The 19,098-nt window shown below is 38.4% G+C and overlaps 1 protein-coding gene across 1 annotated transcript in view; it reads left to right on the top strand.

Annotated features, from left to right (window-relative positions):
• Positions 1-18,682, top strand: part of snx7 (sorting nexin 7) — a 33,676-nt gene extending 14,994 nt beyond the window's left edge. The window contains exons 6-9 of the mRNA XM_017414031.3: positions 1,014-1,213; positions 3,718-3,804; positions 7,948-8,100; positions 16,305-18,682. Of these exons, the coding sequence (XP_017269520.1) occupies positions 1,014-1,213; positions 3,718-3,804; positions 7,948-8,100; positions 16,305-16,385 (521 nt within the window). The 3' untranslated portion in view covers positions 16,386-18,682. The remainder of the gene's footprint in view (positions 1-1,013; positions 1,214-3,717; positions 3,805-7,947; positions 8,101-16,304) is intronic.
• Positions 18,683-19,098: the final 416 nt, after the last annotated feature.

Here is a 19,098-nt window from a genome sequence, read left to right on the forward strand (position 1 = left end):
GTAAAAAGTTAAAACAAACGGAACAGAAAGAAGTTCTAGGCTTTTAGTTGATAAAAAAAAACTTTGTTCAAAAAACTTTGCTCGTGTTAGATTTTATTTCATAACTTTATTGTTGTTGTTTTTTTTTCCACACTACATATATATGTACAACAACAAAATCCTCCAAAAACTAAAAACGTTATAGCAGAAAGTCAACAACATGGCAAAAAGTATGTCATATTTAAGTTTAGGCGGTGTCTTCGACATATTTTTTCTTTATGCCTAATAGTAACTAAGGTTTAGAGAATATCGAGAAACTAAAAGGTGTGTTGCACAAATAAAATTCATTCACCTTTCTTTATTTGTGCAACTTATTTATGAGTTGCCTGATTTAAAAAAAATAAAAAAAAACTGACACGACATAGGAAATTAATTAGAAGTCAGATTTAGATTGGACTCTTTTTTGGCACAAATCCCGAAGATTTATGACCTAATCCGACAAACTGAGCAGTAATGATGACATCTCTTTAGGTTACAGTTTAGCTCCATTGTGAAGGTTTTATGTGGAGCGTTAGAACAATAATTCACATGTTGTAATTCTGAAATGAAATTATTTCCATTTCATGATTTGATTGTATCGATGACATGTTTGTGTTGGTCTTTGAGGTTCTTTGATCTGTTTCTTCTTTTCTGGCAGTACATTATGAGCTAAGAGCCTCTGTTACCATGGTGATCAAGCCAAAGAGATTTTTCTTTGTGACACTGAAATCTCTGACTTTTAGCTCAGTCAGAAATCTTACTTCGAAGTAAAAGGAGTGAATGAAAATGACTGATTGATTGTGAGTCACATGGACACAAAACCAATTCATGGGAGCAGAATTCTGTCTGGGTTATCGAGGATCAAATATTGACTTTCTCTCAGTGAATTAAAACTCAGTTTATAGGTTTTGCGTCTTTTCTCTTTCCTTTAAAAATGCAGGAAAGACTGAGACTGCTCATTTCTTTGTAAGCGAGTAAGTCTTCTGTTCTTCCAGAGTATCTGGATGACCTGAAGCAGTACAGCCCCACTTACTTCCAGTGGGCGGAGTCAGAGGTAGAGCTGGTAGAACCGCTGAAAGGTGTTGGCAGCTGTGTGGAGCGGTGCACTAAGGAGACAGAGGAGCAGATCCAGCACCTGTCTGAAGTCCTGGTCCCTGCCCTGCATGAGTACATTCTGTGTGCTGACACACTGAAGGTGAGGGCAGGCTGCAGCAGCAATTCCTGCTTTTTTTCCAATTCTTTAGGCCCATCTCTTTTCTTCCCAGATTGAGATTTCATAAAGTTAAACCATCCCTGAGTTTAGTATCTGTCAGGTAAACCTCCAGACTTCTCCTTCAGTACAGCTACAAATACGCTATAAAACCCAGAGCTTACACGTTCCTGTCAACGCATCAACAAATACTGTCGGATCAGTCAGTTTTTCCTTTTTTTCTGTTGGCAGCACCGGTTCCTCTGAATCGATTTTCTGGTTTCACAAGAAAAACAAATCTGAAGGTTTTCATGTTTTTAACCTATCAGAAATGTTTTTCCTTTTTTCAAAAAATGAAATCAACATTATTTTTAGTCATTTAGGTGAACTTAAGAACTTTTTAAGTTCAAACCATCTATACAAGACATTCAAGAAGACAGTTCAAATTATCTACATTGAGTTGCAAAAGTATTCACCCCTCTTGGTATTCTTTCTATTTTGTTGCCTTACAAACTGAAATTTATTTAGATTTTTTCATTGATTAAATGTAGGATTTCTACACAAATACTCTAGGTTAATTAAGTTAAAAAGGGGATAAAACATGTTTTAGATCATTTTGAAATATATAAAAAAAAAAAACTGCTGCATGCAAATGTATTTACTCACCTCCTCTGCTTTGAAGCTCCAACCATTACCTACAGAAGCCACATAATTCGTTAAATAAGGTCCACCTGTGAGTGATCTAAGAGTCAGATGATCTCAGTATATGAACACCTCTAAGCAGTAAGGTCTACCACCAAGCAGGAGACATCATGAAGCCCAAGGAACACAGATCAGAGACAAAGTTATGAAGAAATACAGATCAGGGATAGATTATTTTTAAAAAATGGAAGCCTGAACATCCCACAGAGCTCCAATAAATCCACTATTAGGAAATGGAAAGATGATGCCACCACAGCAAACCTGTGAAGAGAGGGTTGTCCACCAAAATCAGAGAGAGATCCAGGAGGACAAAGATAACTCTGATGGAGCTGGGAGAGGGAATGGTGTGTCCATAGGAACACTAGAAGCTGCACAGAGCTGGACTTCATGGAAGAGCAGCAGGAAAAAGACACTGATTGAAGAAAAAAGCTGGACTGTTTGAAACTTCTTTCCTTAAACCTGTGGAAGAAGCTGCTGTGGTCAGATTAGACCAAACATCAAGGACACCATGTCTGAGGCAGATCTACCACCTCTCATCATGCTGACAACACCATCCCAACAGTGAAGCATGGTGGTGACAGCATCATGCTGTGTGTATGTTGTAAATTAGCAGGGTCTGGGAAACTGTTCAGAGGTAAAGGAAAGATTGATGGAACAAAGTACTGAGAAATCCTTTTAAGAAACTTGTTGGAGTCTTCCAGAGATGTGAGACTGAGACAGAGGTTCACCTTCCAGCAGGACACTGACCCTAAACCCTCTGCTGCAGAAACACTCCTCTGGTTTAAGGAGAACCAGTTAAAGGTCCTGGAATGGTCCAGTCAAAGTCCAGACCTCAGTCCATCTGAGAATCTCTGCTTTGATTTAAAGATTGTTGGACACAAGCAGCAGCCATCCAACCTGAAGGAGCTGCAGCAGTTTGGTCCAGAAGAATGGATAAAACGTCCAGGTTAGATGGACCAAGACCATGAAGACAGACCTGAAGAGACTTGATGCTGCTGGTGATGACACAAAGTATTGCGTTTTTTGAGCTAAATACATATGCACGCACCAATTTTCTTTTTTTTTTTTTTTAATTATTCAAAACAATTTTTCCCATCCATTTAACTTCATTAAGCTGAAGTATTTTTGTAGAAATATTACGTATAAATCAACAAAAAAGGTGCATTTAAAAACTAATTTGTAAGTCGTAAGAGTTTCAAAAACAAGGTAACTGGACTTTGTTTCTGTAGTTGAAGTCATTTTGCTTTATCCAAGAAGCTTTGTCAGTTCAAAAGTAAAATGTGGACTCTGTCCAGTGAAGCAAAACATCTTCAGCTACAGAAACAAAGTCCAGTTGTCTTGTTCTGAGAATCTACACAAACATCCAGGTTATAAGCCAGCTAAAACAAAAAATTATCAAGAGGGATAAATATTTTTGCAGCTCACTGTAAAGTTAACATTTAGTATGTCAAAATGATGATGTTGTAGTGGTGGCCCCAATATTTTTATGGTTTTATTCGTTTTAATTCTTTAGAACAATAAACTTTTTGATGTCATGTTCTTTTATGTCTCTACCCACTCTCACATTCATTAAAATATTCAGACCCATGCACATAGTTGTTTTAAATTGAGACTTTGTCTTTTTATTTTTTATAAACCTAAATAGTCAGCAGTTATTTGAAGGTTTGTTTTTTTTATGAACAAAGCAACTAAATAAATCACCCCTGAATGTTTTGATCCTGTGCATGCTCAGTGGATGTGATTCATAAAAAAAAAATGCAAAAAAAGATTTGTTAAAGTATTTTTTTTTTTTTTTTTTGTTTAACAAGGGTGTGATGAGACGCAGAGATAACATCCAGGCTGAGTTCGAGGCGAAGAACGAGGCCATGGGATCAAGAAAAAATGACGAAGAAATAGTAAGTATTTAACATTCCCTCACTTTGATTGTTCATCTCGCACACACACACACACACACACACACACACACACAGAAATCAGTAGGGGTGGGAGTTACTATCTTTTTTTTGACGCATTGCAATGTGGACATGAACGCTTCTGAGCTGATTTTAAAAATGTCAAATATCGATTATTATTAAAGGTTAATTGTATGAAGTTGAGGAACTCTAAAGTTTAGAAGTACACCATTTACAGCGTGAACAAAACAGAGACAAGCTGGCCAGTAGGGCTGTGAAATTAATCAAATGTGTATTTTTGATTTTGGCTTTAAACAATCACAGAAACTGTGAAATCGACAAAAAATGGTTATTAGAAATATTTCACCATATTCCACTTTTTGAGCATCATTCATAGATAGATAAAACTTCATTGATCCCTTGGAGAGATTCCTTCAGGGAAATTAAAAGTCCAGCAGCCATGCACAGGTGATTTCAAAAAAGGGACAGTAGCAGCACAGGGTGTCAAAATGTAACAGTTAGCACATATAAAAATGCAAACAAAGTAAAGATAAATAGCATGTATACAGTGTATACATATTTACCAATAAATAATCTTGTAGAACCAGTTCCTATATATTGTTAGGGTGGCGGTGGTCCTCTGTCCTCCTGTTACCCCTCCTCCCCCCACAGTGAGGAGTTGGACAGTTTGATGGCATGAGGGACAAAAAAGTTTTTCATTCTGTTAGTCCTTCACTTTGGAAGGAGCAGTCTGTCACAGAACACACTCCTCTGGTTGATGATGACGGTGATGAAGGTTTGTCCACAGTTCTCTTCTCTGCCTCCGTCACCATAGAGTCCAGCTTCATGCTGACCACAGCTCCGGCCCGCCTGATCAGTTTGTCCAACCTGGATGTGTCCTTCTTGCATGTGCTGCCTGCCCAGCACAGCACGGTGTAAAAAAGAAAACTAGCAGATAGAACATCCACAGGAGTTTCCTGCAGCCTCCTCAGGAAGTACAGCCTGCTCTGACCCTTCCTGTATACGTGGTCGGTGTGTGCTGTCCAGTCCAATTTGCTGTCTAGCCACAGTCCAAAGTACCTGTAGGAGGATCTTTCCTCTTAAGCTGATCAAGCCCCCCCACCCTACTGCCTCTCTGTGTGAGGGGCAGACACAACCCCACCGCATTTAGAAATAACGACTTTTCCATAAATCTTGTTCGTATATGACTGAGAACGCACAACGAACAGTTAGTCTGAACAAAACAGAAGAAGAAAACTGTTGTTTTTCTTGACTTCAACAAACTCTTCCATGTGGAAACGCATCAGGAGAGATGAGACAGGACTTTTAGATACTTTGCAGCTGTTCGTGTGGAATCAGATTTTCTGCTATGAAAAATAATCCAGCAGTGCCTGTTTAGGTGAAGCGTTTCCAAAATGCTCATCTTCGTCATGTAGTGAGTGAAAGACAGCGTTATAATACATTAGTTTTACTCTATATGTACTGTAATATTCATAAACTCTGATGTGAATGTTGGGTTTATATGTGAAGTGGCTTTATTTTACCAAAGAATGTACTTTTCTTTCATGTTATTCAACATTTTAATGCACCTTTTACTAATCATTGAGTGCTCTGTTGAACTAAAACACTTTTAGCTGCGTTTTTGTTGACATGTTATTAATTTTCATGAATTTTGGACCTTTTTTCATTGAATTCTTGAAATTTTAGGTAAAAGAAATTCGTCACATTCTAAAATGAAATTTATAAAAATGAAAATTGAAATTTAGAATAAAATCAGATGTCATAGAGCCGTACAATAGATTGGAAGTGCACTACATTGCTGATTTTATTTCTTTGTTTATGTTTCAACACCCTACATTTAAACACTTTGTCAGCTTTTTTTAAAGAGAAATTGTGAAAATAATTGTCCAAAAATGTCAAGATTAAGCAATTTATCAGAACTGGAAAGTCTTGTGGATTTTACGAGTTGTCTCACACGGAGGCAGCCAGGAGGGGGCACTGCTGCTTTATTTGAGCACTATTCTCAGATGCCTCTTTAATTGTTTGTCTGACCAACAGTCTGACAGAATTAAAGGTTATGTCATGGCAGGTTTTATCAGGAATGTTCCCTTCATACTCTGGGACACCGGAGTTATGAACGTCAAGCTTTCCAGATTTCCAATTTGCAGAGCATGATGCAGACAAGTCCAGATAACAGGCTTTCTAGGCAGCCCTGAAATATATGGTAGGGTTTTTAAATTCAGTGTTTTAACTTCTCGATAAGAATGGAATACAGAGAATAGAATATGAAAAATATTAGTGTTTCCAGGCTTTCTTACCTATTACATGTTCTATAAAAAACAACAACAACAAAAAAAAAAATAGGTAAATACATACATTATAATGGGCTTCATATCGTCCTATCAGCCTGTTAAATGTTGACTTGAAACTGCTGGGAAAGTTACTTAGAAGCAGTTTTACCCTCAAAAACTGGGTTTAAAATCTGCAGAAAGTATTTCATGTGGTTTACAACCTCTCCACAACTACTGAGGCTTTAATTGCACTTGATGCTAAAAAAGAGTTTGACAGAGGAGAGTGGGATTATCTGTTTTCTATTTTGGGAAAATTTCAATGTGGGGAAACACTGATTTCATGGCTAAGATTATTATATGCAGCCCCAAAGGCAGCTGTCAGAACGAATGGCACAAGCTTTGAAGTTTTGCTTACATCGCTCTATAAGGCAGGGATGCCTCTTTTATTTGCCTTTGTAATGGAGCGTCTGTCCATTGGTTTACAGTTTCATCTCAATATATCCCAAATTAGTGTGGAGTTAAAGGTGGTCCTGTATGCAGATGACCCTCTGCTACTCCTGTCTGACCTGTCACGTTCTAACCCCGCTGCCCTTTTAGTCCTAAATATATTGAGTAAAATTTCTGGATATAAATGTAATCTTGGCAAAAGTGAGGTATTTGTTCTTAACAAAGAAGCAAAAGAGTACAGGGTTTCCCCCAGGCTGTTATAAGCCTGGCGGGCCGCCAGTCTTTGGTGACCCCGCTGCCAGGCTAAGCTCTGCTTGTTTTTTATAAATACGTCATTTTTTATACATGTTTTTTTTCCACCCAGTCCCCCAAAACCGCTACCTTTATCTACCTCACCGCGCCACCAGTGACACAATCGCGCTGTCCCCGCCCCTGCGCGAAGGTCCAGCGCGGTGTTTATGTCGTGCACCTTTTGTAACTTGGTGTGGACCGCGCGTGCCGCGCTCCATTCAACTATCTGCTCTCTTTTTACCGTATTTCCACTGGTTACATAGCTTACTTAGCATGTTGTCAGAGCCACAGTAATAAACATCGAACGAGCGGGTTTAACCAAAAATGTTTAGTTGAGCCGAAATTAAGTTGGTGGCTTTACAAGACTGAATATGGTAAGGATGTTTTGTGCTTAGTGAAAATATTATCCTTGTTTAAGAGTAAAATGATGCTATTAAATTCAGCATTAGATATGCACAGTACAGTACAGCATCTCTCTGTTTTTCAGTTGTTTGTTCTTATTCATTGGCCTGGAAGTGAGACGTGGGTCGGTGCTTTGTTTTGCACTTTTTCATTTATGTTAATTTAATTTATTTGAAAATATGACTTAAATTAGGATTTAAATTAGTTGCAATCAATTAGTATTTATTTTAATTATATTTTTGTTTTTAAAAGTATTTTAGAAGTTCCTTTTTGTAAAACTGTAGTTGTGTAAATATTTGGCACAAATATCTTACAATATCAAATAATAAAGAGCCATATTTTAAACTTTTATTTTTTTTTTACTGAATCAGATGTCCAGTTCTTGTTTTGTCTATCTTGGAGTGTGCATAGCTGACACAATGGTTAATATGTATCAGAAAAACACAAATTAATATAATTTTGAGCAATTGTCTGTTCCATATTTTTTTGTGACCACTAGAATTAATGCCATCAAAATGACTATCTTTTCATACTTCTTATATCTATTTCAATGTCCTCTAATTTTCCTATTTAGCTTTTTTCCACAAAGTCAATATTCTTATCCTGGATTGTATTTGGAGCAAGAAGGCACCCAGGTTGCACCATTAAGTCTCACATATGTAACGTTATTAGTGGGAGTGTTGCTGCTTTGTCATTTGTCGTTTGTTTGTGGCAGCTGCAGGAGGAAGTGGACAATCTAGCGGACCGAATGGAGCAGGCCAACAATGCCTTGCGGGGAGACTGGTCCCGCTGGAAGACCATTATGAGAACTGACCTCAGATCAGCCTTTGTCGCTACCGCTGAGAAGAATATGGAGTACTATGAAAAGGTAAGCTCAAGAATCAGCCCAAAGAAAAGCCTTTACTTTAAAGATTAACACTCTGCTCTAAAGCAAGGGATACCTTTAATTTTTAGTATTATTAAAGTTATTAGTGATCAATATTTATAGCCAACTTGGAGCTTTATTTGTTGTATTTGCTGTCTGACTCAGGAAGCTTAGTTATTCTGTTTGCTATGGAGACATTTAAAATTAGAAAAATCTTTCAGTTATACACTACCTTATAACCATACACCAGTGCTTCTTACATTTGTCTTGCTTCGCACTCCTTTAGAGGGAGAAAAAGTTCCAGATTAGTTCCTTTCTTCGCCACTTAGTGCCACTCATTTGCCATTTTGCACCCAGCGGTTGTCAATTCGTACTTAGCAAGTGTCATTTTGTGCCCAGCAGTTGTTGTTTTGTACCTATCGTTTATCATTTTGTACCTGTTGGTTATTATGTCAAATGCTGGGTCATTTTGTACCAGGCGGTTGATGTTTTGTGCTAACCATTTGCCCGTAACCCCTCATGTGTATGACCCTGCAGGCACTTATGCATGAAGAGGCACCAGTTTCACATGATTCTGCACAAGATCAAGCTGTGTTTGATTTCACAGTCCAGAAAAAGTATGGACAATGTGCATGAGAAATTGATAAACCAGATATTTTCAAAAGTGTACTAAAGTACATTAAATTTCCTACACTGGAGCATGCATAATCGTTCGATTGCGATGTGTAAATCAAACTTTCGGCAGTGCAGATGTGTTTAAGCGAATGCTGCTTGTACAAGATGCAGCAGAAGTACAACCCAGCTTGTTTGTGTTTTGAAGCAAACTTTAAATTGTCATATTGTTTTAGGAGCTTAATTCCTGATTTGATTAGAACTGCATTTTTAAATTTAATTTCCTCATGAGATCCAGGCTTTTTTAGAAAACATTTGAGTGTCAGGCCTAACCAAGCTGAGAACAAGCAAACAACCAAATAACCGTGACGAGATATAAAATCAGAAAACAGAAAAAATGCATGGCACTTTAGTATAGTTAAAATAAAAATAAAAATACATTTTTGGTGAAACAGCAGTGCAGTGGTTAAAGCTGTCACCTCCCAACAATAAAGGTTGCAGGATCGCTTTCCGACCTGGGTGGAGTATACATGTTCTCCCTGGTACCAAAAACATTCATGCTAGGTTCAACTCTAAAATTGCCCCTAGATTCGAGTGAGAGTATGAATGGTTGTTTGTCTCTCTGTGTTCCTGTGATGGACTTGCGACCTGTCCAGGGGGTCCCCCGCCTCTCGCATCAGCACCCCACGACCCTGAAAGGAGAAGCGGAGAAAATGGATGGATGTTGTTAAAGTGCAAGCTCAGTGCGCTCAGCGTAGAGTCAGCAGGTGCATAGTTTCTAGCAGCAATGTATTTCAGCTTATATTAAGACAGTATAAGATTAGCAGCCTAGCATTCCTTGAAGGATTGCATATCACCCTTTGGCTTTCAATGCCACAGTGATAAATTAAGATCATCTTATGATGAGAAATGATGGAGTAATAACATGAAAATAACATTATTTGCAACATCTCGCACGATCACTTGGAGCTCCGAATATCTGCTGTGAATGACTGTCTGCTACTACCACACCAAATTTTACCTCAATATTTGTATAAAAGTACACTGAGGTATAACCATTTGTAGATTGGCTGTGGCAGCCATCTTGAATTGGGGCTACTCAAAAATTGATCAGTTGTAGATGTACATCTAATGGGTACTTTCTAAGATTTTCAGTAAAATGTCATAAAATGGTTTATAACATTTTACTGACAAGACAGACACATGAAGAGACACACAGACACCGGCAAAAACATCATCACCTTTTGCCTTCTGCAGCCGACAAAAAGCTTCTTTTAAAGAAGAAAAGTTCAGAATATGATTTGTTTTACAAAACATGTTTCATTGGATTATAAATCAGTTTAAAGACTTTTCTGACTTTGTTTTATACAATGCTTGAATCCGTTGTTTTGTCTTTTTTTTCCCTTTTCTCTCAAGGCCCTTTTCTAGCAACTCATCGTTTCTCTGTACTCCCCAGTCTGAACCTTCCCACCCCCCATCACCTGGATGGTATAAAAGCCTTCCAGTTGCAAGTGTCTTATTAGATCCTCACGGGTCATCTCTCTATGCTCCACAACAATAAATCATTCACACACCATATGGCTACACTGCTCCACATATGCACAAACGCAACAATAGCTTCAAAATAACACAACAGTGTGTATGTTCAACAGATTTCTGTCTTCAGAGCTCCACTCATCTACTGCTAGTTTTTGCTCTATGTGGCAGGAGTGGGCGGCAGCCATATTTAATACTGATTATCAAATTATACCACAGTGTATAATTTGATATTTGGCCTAGAAAGGTTTGGGATGTTAGCTTATGACTTTAAAGGGTTTTTGATATCTTTTAGACATTCCTTTTAATCTCTCGCCACCAAAGGGTGAAGGATGGAGCGATGTTTTGGCCTGTGCGGTTGTTTGTGTGTACTGTTCACAAAATATCTCATGAATCATTGAACAGATTTTAATGAAACTTTCAGAAAGTCATCAGTGGATGCACATCAACAACTGATAACCTTTTGTAGTCAACCCAGTTCAGTAACCACCACAACCAAGTGACCTTACAAAACACAAACATGGCGAAAGCTCAGCAGATCTTACACATATTGAGCTATAATTTGGTGAGGTAGACACGTACTCTGAATGCTTCTGTTAGCAAAATACCTCATGAACAACTGGGAGGATTTCTATGAACTTCTCAGAAAGTAATCTACTGGCTGTACATCTACAACTGATCAATCCAATTCAAGATGGCGGCCACAGCTAATTGATGTTACCCCAGTGGTGGAGTGTCAGGGCCAGCAAGGCCTTCTCTGCTGGCCTAACATAACCAAGAATCATGATCATAATTATGATAAAGGTTCATTTAATTTTCAATTTACTTTCCCTAGATATCTAAAAGTATTAATATTCTCTTCATGTCATATTATGCTCCTTCCAGTGCTGTTGTTTTTAGGTTAAAGTTTTTATCCAATCAGAAGTCAGCTATCTTATGTTGCCAGGCTGTATGAAATCTGCCCGGGCCTTCAGAATCAACAATGCGGGCGTCTGTGCACTGTAAGTGAACGGGCAAATACAGTTAATAGATAGTTGCGATAGCCAATCAGATCATGAGTTGTGTCAGTAAGGCCCTCTAGCTGGCCTCACATTGAATGTGACATTTACGTGTCCTGTGATTGGACATGGATACTTACGAGTTTTAGCCACAGCAATGCTATGCAGATCAACAGAGTCATACCTGGGACTGTTAACGGTTAAAAACTTTTTTAACCCACAATGGCCGAAGGACAGCAACACGTTGATTTGGTTGCTGATATACTGGCAAGGCTGTTTTCAAGGCGAACTTTCCAAGAGAAGCTAGATCTCGTTAGAGAAGGACGGCCGACCCCCGAGCTAGCTAACCTGTTCCAGAATGAATTTTGTGTTGAAGTATGTGTTTTGGGGGACACAGCCGTTTTGGTGTGTGCAAACATTTTATTTATTTTATTCTATTTTATTTAGTTTCGACAGTAGCATACCAGATATGTTTAATTGCTGATGCGGGTTTGTTGATTTTTAAAATGCGCCGGATAATAGCCCATTTTGTACACAACTGAGGTGATGTAATGCCTAGTACTGCTGAAGTTTGTTTCTAACTACTCTCCAATCCTGGTGTTATAAATGCTGGCGTAATGAAAGGTATTTATTGACTAAGTTGGACATCACTGAAGGCCTAAGTGTGAAATGCACCGCCAGCCACTGTGTTACCCATCATAAAAATGTTTATAACTACAGATATTTAGCGATAATTTGAGCTGAGGGTCATTCGTAACACATACTTTCATACTTGACATCTTGCTATACTGTTACAAAGGCTGCGGGTGATATGCAATCCTTTAAGAATAGGTAGGCCTTTAATTTGAGATTAAAGAGAAACAGATTTTTTTGATTGCTGTTGAAGAAGTGTATTAGTCTTCCAAAGAGCTTCAGTGTTATTGTTCCTGAGGGCATTTGATGCCTTAACGCTTGAACCCCAGCCTCAGCTGTCACGTACTGTTGACAGTTCCTGTCACATCACATGAATATTGCCAAGCCGTTATTCTGACAAGATATGTGCAAGAAGAATACAAAGAAAGAAGAAAGTAAAAGTCACATGTACACTAGAAAGGTAAATATAAGGCATAAAGGGTGAGAGCTGCTGTCACACTCAGTGCACAATCTTGGCACCTGATACCTTTAATATCACAATGCAGCAGTTCAGCAATAATTGATAAGTTTCTGTACAAACTAAAATGATCCATTCCAGTATTAGTCTAAGTATACAGCAGTGTCTCCCTTTATCCTGCATTTAAAACCCAGGATTTAAAAGTTAGTGAGTGTGCCGACTCAGATTGTTTTTTCCCCTGGGTTTTTTTTTTTTTTACTTGACCAGTGGGGCTTTTGCTTCTAAATTTATTTCCACGACCACAAGTCCATCCTTGTCTGTCAAGGTCCTGCAGATGCCTCTGAGAGAAACTGGCTGTTAAAAAGAGAGTCGGCAGGCCGAGGCGCTGACTTATCGCTGCCTCCAAACAAACTGCGGCTACCTTGGTAAAGCTTACAGCGTTTTATTGATGTGTTCTGACAGAGCAGAACCCGAGTTCACAGAACCACTTTCGAGTGTGTTTGCGTCTGCTGGCGAGTGGGGCTCTCGCTTTCACTCGGTGGCTGCATGATTTCCTGCCTCCCCTGTCATCTAGATTACTACTTCTGCGCAATAAAGGAGGGATTTGCTTTGTCTCTAGCAACACACACACACACACACACACACACACACACACACACACACACACACACAGCACCCTTTGTTGATCAGATCACCTAGAATTTACGGGAAGAAATGAGTTGGATAAAATGAAAAAGTCCGAGAAGTGCTGAGATAGACAGTTGAAGGTGCACTGTGACAGTATTAAATGTGTTTATAATCTCTTTGTCAGTGATGGGAAACACAAACACATCAGCCAATGTCTGAATTAATCCTGGTGGGAGCTGCTACCCAAGGACTAGATGAATAAACCACTAGACTACAGAGCAGGGGTTCTCAAGCTTTACATTCAAGTCCAAATCTGATTCCTGGAAAAGGTCAAAGGTCCAGAACAACTAGCAATACCCAAATCCATTTTATTAAATTTAGTATTAAAATAAGTTCATCAGTGAGTCCCTCCCCACCACAAACCTGTCAACCTTTAGGAGAAACGGAATCGATTTAAAATAATTAAAATACGATTAGACAAACTCGGGAATAAACATTTAAGCCTAACTTTTATCTTTCCATATCTTTGGTAAAATGTTTTCCTATTTTATCATTTGAACACAATGAGTATTGATTTATTGTTACATTATGCTGTTGTGTAATAGGTGACAAAATCTGTCAATATTTATTCTGTTTTTTGCCTTTATTCATGCTATATATGGAGTTTGGTAATAAGATCTCCCTGTTTGTCATGTTGATGCTTAATTTTTACCATTGTGGAGCTCTGAAGCAGAACTATCAAAAAAACAGGCCTTCAACATAAAACATCATAGTATTTTGTTTGTAACATTTGTTCCCAGAGATAATGGTGTTTTGTGTGAAACGATGGACTGAAGGTCATTTATTGTGATCTGTACCTGTATTGCAAATGGCAGACGTGATGTTAAAACAGGGAAAATACTAAAAATATAAGAGCTTTTATGTTTGTACGGAATGGAGCTGCCTTTATGTGAAAACATGAGTCATACCACTCTTTATTGAAATGTACCCAAAGTATTTCAGTGCAGTATAGCATGTGGGCTGGGTCCAGATTGACCTGTTGTTTTGTTAAGATCCAGACCTTAAAATGATAATTAAAGTCAACCTGATGGAGTTATAGTTAATATTTTTTTTTCTCATCAATGGCAGCCCTGTCTAAAATCACAATTATTAAAGTCATTCAATACATAAACATTCAGACTCTCAGCATTAACACTAGCTGCTGGTTTGTAATTTAAATGGTGGCAGTTGGAAGCTGTGCTGGTACAACAGTCTGCTGAAGACAGATGGTGAAGATCGCTGATGTAGAAATATGTTGGAATTGCCACTGACAACGCTAGGAAATATTTCTGGGTGTCATTTTGGTAGATGCTATACCTATTATTGTTTAATGTTTACTCGTAGAAGTACACAGAAATATCACTATTTTACCTAAAAAAACATACACCATGCATATTGTAAAAACAGAAGACAAGAGAATTCTGAAATGATCCTCCCACCACTCTTGTTCAAGTAAACAAACAAACTAGGCGCTCTACATCCCTGTAGCAATGGGTCAAGCACTAGGTTTTGGAAAAACATGCTGTCATTTAATATCAATTAGCTAGCATTAAACCAAGTGATACAATGACCAAATCATTATAACCAGAACATAATGTACTTTAAGTTATTAGGTACTATACATGTTAATCTAACCAGTGGTTGGCTACTAGAGTCTGGAGTTAATTTCACTAAGGATGTATTCCCACCTGATAGTCTGGTAGACTCGGTTTGATTGGGAACCAAAATGTCAACATTTGTTCCATTTTCAGCTGCTGCAGTTCTTATTCACACTGCTCCGAGTCAATCGAGCCAAACCCTTTGATCAACCTGTTCAATTGCCCACCTCCCAAAACGAACCGGACTTTCTAGGCAAGCGAACAAGAGTTTAATTAAAGCAGACTGAACAGGGCTGATGTGAATGCACCCTTAGACTAATAACTTCAGTGGCTGGATCAAGCTGTCCTTTATGCTCTTGGGTGCTGTAAATGGCGGGCCTTCTACTGTTCACGGCAGTCTTTTAACTGTGCGTCTCCAAGTGGCATACTCACATATATACACCCATATAACATGAACACAGGGTTTTTTTTTTGTTTTGTTTTATATACAGTAAGTCTTTCTGTTACACATATGTGCCCCCCCCCCCACACACACACACACACCTTCCTGCACCGATTCACAAACAGTCCTGATGGTTGAAGGTCTTACAGACAAGTTACTATTACAACAATGTAGCCTGCCTAAAGTGCTAGATTCAGTCTTAATTCAATACAGTAAATAATGCAACTAGGATCTCATCTTGAGATCTCCTTTTTGTAGAGCAAATCTGTTCTGGCACACGTAGGCAGCCATCTTCTCTGTATGGTATGCCTGAAATGCCATAACAGGACAACAACAACAACAACAAAAAAACCTAATAGCTTCAACCTACTGTATATAATGTAGTTTGTTTTACCTCATAATTCTGAGACCTTATATAACATGCACCTCAGTATTTAGTCACTATTATTTAGCGTATACTTTAGCTATAAAATAGGTTAAAGATGGTCTGTAGACTAATACTTTTATTTAAGAAAATATGATCCTAATGTTGTTTTTGTTTTTTCGGCTGCTTCCTTCTTCAGGGGTCGCCACAGCAAGCAAACTCTCATGAAAGATTTAGCAATTGTTTTACACCGGATGCCCTTCCTGACACAACCTGGGCTCGTACCTGCAGCTTTAGGATTACAAGACTGGTACTCACCGAGCTACTACCTGCTAAGAAAATACGATACTACTACTAATTATTATTCATTTACCTGGTAGATGCCAGTCTTCAGTGCCCTGCTTTACAGTAATTACAGCAGCCAGGTTTTTGGGAGGTGTAGTTAGCTATGCATTACAATGGTGGGTAAATTTATCACTATTACACACAAATAAAAAATAATATGGATGATTTTCTTATAGTTTTAGAAACACAGAGTGAACAAGACAGACAAAAACTGAAAAGGTCACATTTTCAATGATGTATGAGCAAATATGGCATAAAACACTGACTTGTGAAATGTAATACCACATTCTCTGAAGTTCTTGTTCTTATAATTATAATAATATCCAAACATTGGGCTCCTTTTTTGAGTTTTTAGTTTTCTTACTCAGATATTTATGGTCTGCTGCCACAGTATTTAAGGACGCCTTCTAGCATCTAGCAAGATGGCAGCATAAATCCTTATCTCGTGAGCACAGACTACGCTGCGGTTGGCCGTTCCTCTGTATCTGTTTTAGTCATGAAGATGCTTCAAATCTTTTGTCTCATCACGCTATGAAGATGTCCGTCTGTCTTTCAGTGTCTGGCTGTATGGGAGTCGTTCCTCGTGTCGCAGAGAGGAGAGTCCACGGAGCAGAGAGAGGAGGAACATGCGTCTTAAAATGGGGAGACTGTCTCTTCTTTGTAAACCACCCAAAGGTCATCCTGTGGTTTGCCCACCAAAACCACAAAAAAGAGACCAAACCACTGTCCAAAGGTGCAAAGCTGTATCATGTCCAAAAGAAGCACACTTTCTATTTGTTTTTCCTTTCTCTTTGACCAAAGAGCTCAGCCTCATTCATAACCATTCCACTGATGATTGTGTGTGACTAAAATGTACAAGTATGCTTTGATCTAAATACTTTCAATAATTTGACTAATTATGAACAAAAGTAAAGGCTCCTTCGGTAACAGTTTGCCGTTTTTGACTTTCCTATATTTAGCAACTCCACTTCAAAATACTTTGATACATTTAGTTTATTTAGCGAGTCATGGCAACATGTTCAAAAGTCACGGTACATTTGGTTTAAATTTAAAAAGAAAGATTCTCCAATGCCAAAAATTAGTTTCTGACAGGAGACGTTTTATGACTTCGTTTGACTAAGAAGAATTCAAAACTATGATTTTTTTGTTGAATTATTGAGAAGTAAAGCTAACCATTTCATCATCATTTACACAAACCTAATTATTTTTTTGTTGCTCTTATGTGTAGTTGGGATATTGCGCTGCCTACACACCTACACACTGTCATGTTATTAGGCATGAAAACAAGCCGCCGTGTATTTCAGTTCACAATCACCATATAATCTGATCCACAAAGCACTTATGTATTGTGTAGTCGGAGCTTTCAAAGACTACATATACCTTTGACTGAAAGTAAATTCTACTCTTGTATTTGGTTTTCAAGATCATCAGCCTAAAGATGGATGCACGTCAAAGGTGTACAACCCTTAAAGTGATAATTCCTTCATTTTGAAGTGCATTTCTGTGTGAAAGTTATAAAGATTTGACATCTTACCTGTTACAGACAGCTTGTGAAATGACCTCAGGTTGTGGAAATGGTAGAAAATTTGAAGACTGGAGTGGTTTAAAGACAGCAGCCATTTGCCTTGGCGGTGGGTCCATTCCATCAACAAGTATTATAACCATAGACATGTATACTGATAGACCACGTGTCCCTGCCTTCTCTTGTTGTTGGGAATTGAAGCCACAAGATCCAAGTTTATGGAAGCTGCCATGTTCTATTTCTGAAACCGGCATGTGGTGCTTTGGTGTTAGAAGACCTCGCTTTTAAGCATGAAATAACTAATTACAGCCTGACGTATTAAAAAATGGGTATTTGAACGTACAGCAGCAAGGTGAGAACTACGTTAAGACCTGAATAAGTATCTGAAGTGTTTTGTTTTCTTTAACAAGGGCAAAGTCTAGTTAGTTTGTGTGGAGGGGCAGGATCTACAGCTTGTACTGGGACCACCATATGGCTTCAACTTCCAGGATCCTGTATGGTGTCCAGTTTTGTTATAGGCTGATGGTCCGTCTTGGAGCTTATTCACCATCTAAAAATGGTGATCCTCTTCCATAGCAGATTGTTGCTGCATTAAAACACCTCCAGTTTCAAGATTTTCATGGCAGTTCATGCAAGTTCTATTATTTAAACCTTTACGTTGCTGTCAAATTTGAAATGGATGGGTAGGTCGGCAGAATTAGGAAAATTCCTGCCAGATGTGACCCCTGGATTTCCTAAAAGTGCTACATGTCACTGCTGCTAGTGCCATTCATGTTTCTAATTAACTATAGAATTCCATGTAAATTATGGAAAATGAATGGTGTAAAGGTTTAAATAATAGTGTTTGCATGAACTTCTCCGATTTTTTTTTTTCAATCTACTTAGTTAATGCCTGCGCTCAGACTAGTCATTGGCTCATCAGTCTTGTTGCACCTAAACTCTGTTCCTCTAAACTGAGGTCATTCAAAGAGCTAACCACAACAGATAAGTTATTTGTAACGTCTACACTGAAACCCACTTTAGAATTGTTGCACTATTCTTTTCACCCCATAAAGCTGTCGAAATGCATTAAGATTGCATCAGTTGAGTAAAATATGCATCCATATAGTTTCCTTGTGATCCTGTCAGATCAGTATAACAAACCATGACAAACATGCCTGTTGATCTGATCACAAACAGAAATGTGAAGCTGCTATGAATGTCATGGATTTTCACTTTCGTTTGTTTGGGTTGATACAGGTAAAGTTTACATACACAAAGGTGAGTGACGTATTTCTAACTGAATAATAAAGTCGTGTTTTTATGATTTATTTTTTTTCTTCCTGTTGCTTTTGTCTTTTCAGTGTAAAATATTCAGAAATTTGTTAAGAAAAGATTTTAACGTGATAATAAAGATGAATATCACTCTAAAACTGTTTTGGCTTCTTTAAGTAGACTCGAAAGCAGCATCGGGGAACCAAAAGATGTGAGCACTACAGTAGGTTACAAAAGTATTCACACCCTTGTGGGGTAGGGGTGTGTGAGCTTCAGGTTGGATGGCTGCTGCATGTGTCCAACAATCTTTAAATCAAAGCAGAGATTCTCAGACAGATTGAGGTCTGGACTCTGACTGGACCATTCCAGGACCTTTAACTGGTTTTCCTTAAACCAGAGGAGTGTTTCTGCAGCAGAGGGTTTAGGCTCAGTGTCCTGCTAGAAGGTGGACCTCCGTCCCAGTCTCACATCTCCTCTCTAAATGTTTTCTGTACTTTGCTCCATCCATCTTTCTTTGACTCTGACCAGTTTCCCTGTCCCTGTTGATGCATGATGCTGCCACCACCATGCTTCA

Source organism: Kryptolebias marmoratus, linkage group LG21 (genome assembly GCF_001649575.2).
Source record: "Kryptolebias marmoratus isolate JLee-2015 linkage group LG21, ASM164957v2, whole genome shotgun sequence".
Classification (NCBI taxonomy): Eukaryota; Metazoa; Chordata; class Actinopteri; order Cyprinodontiformes; family Rivulidae; genus Kryptolebias; species Kryptolebias marmoratus.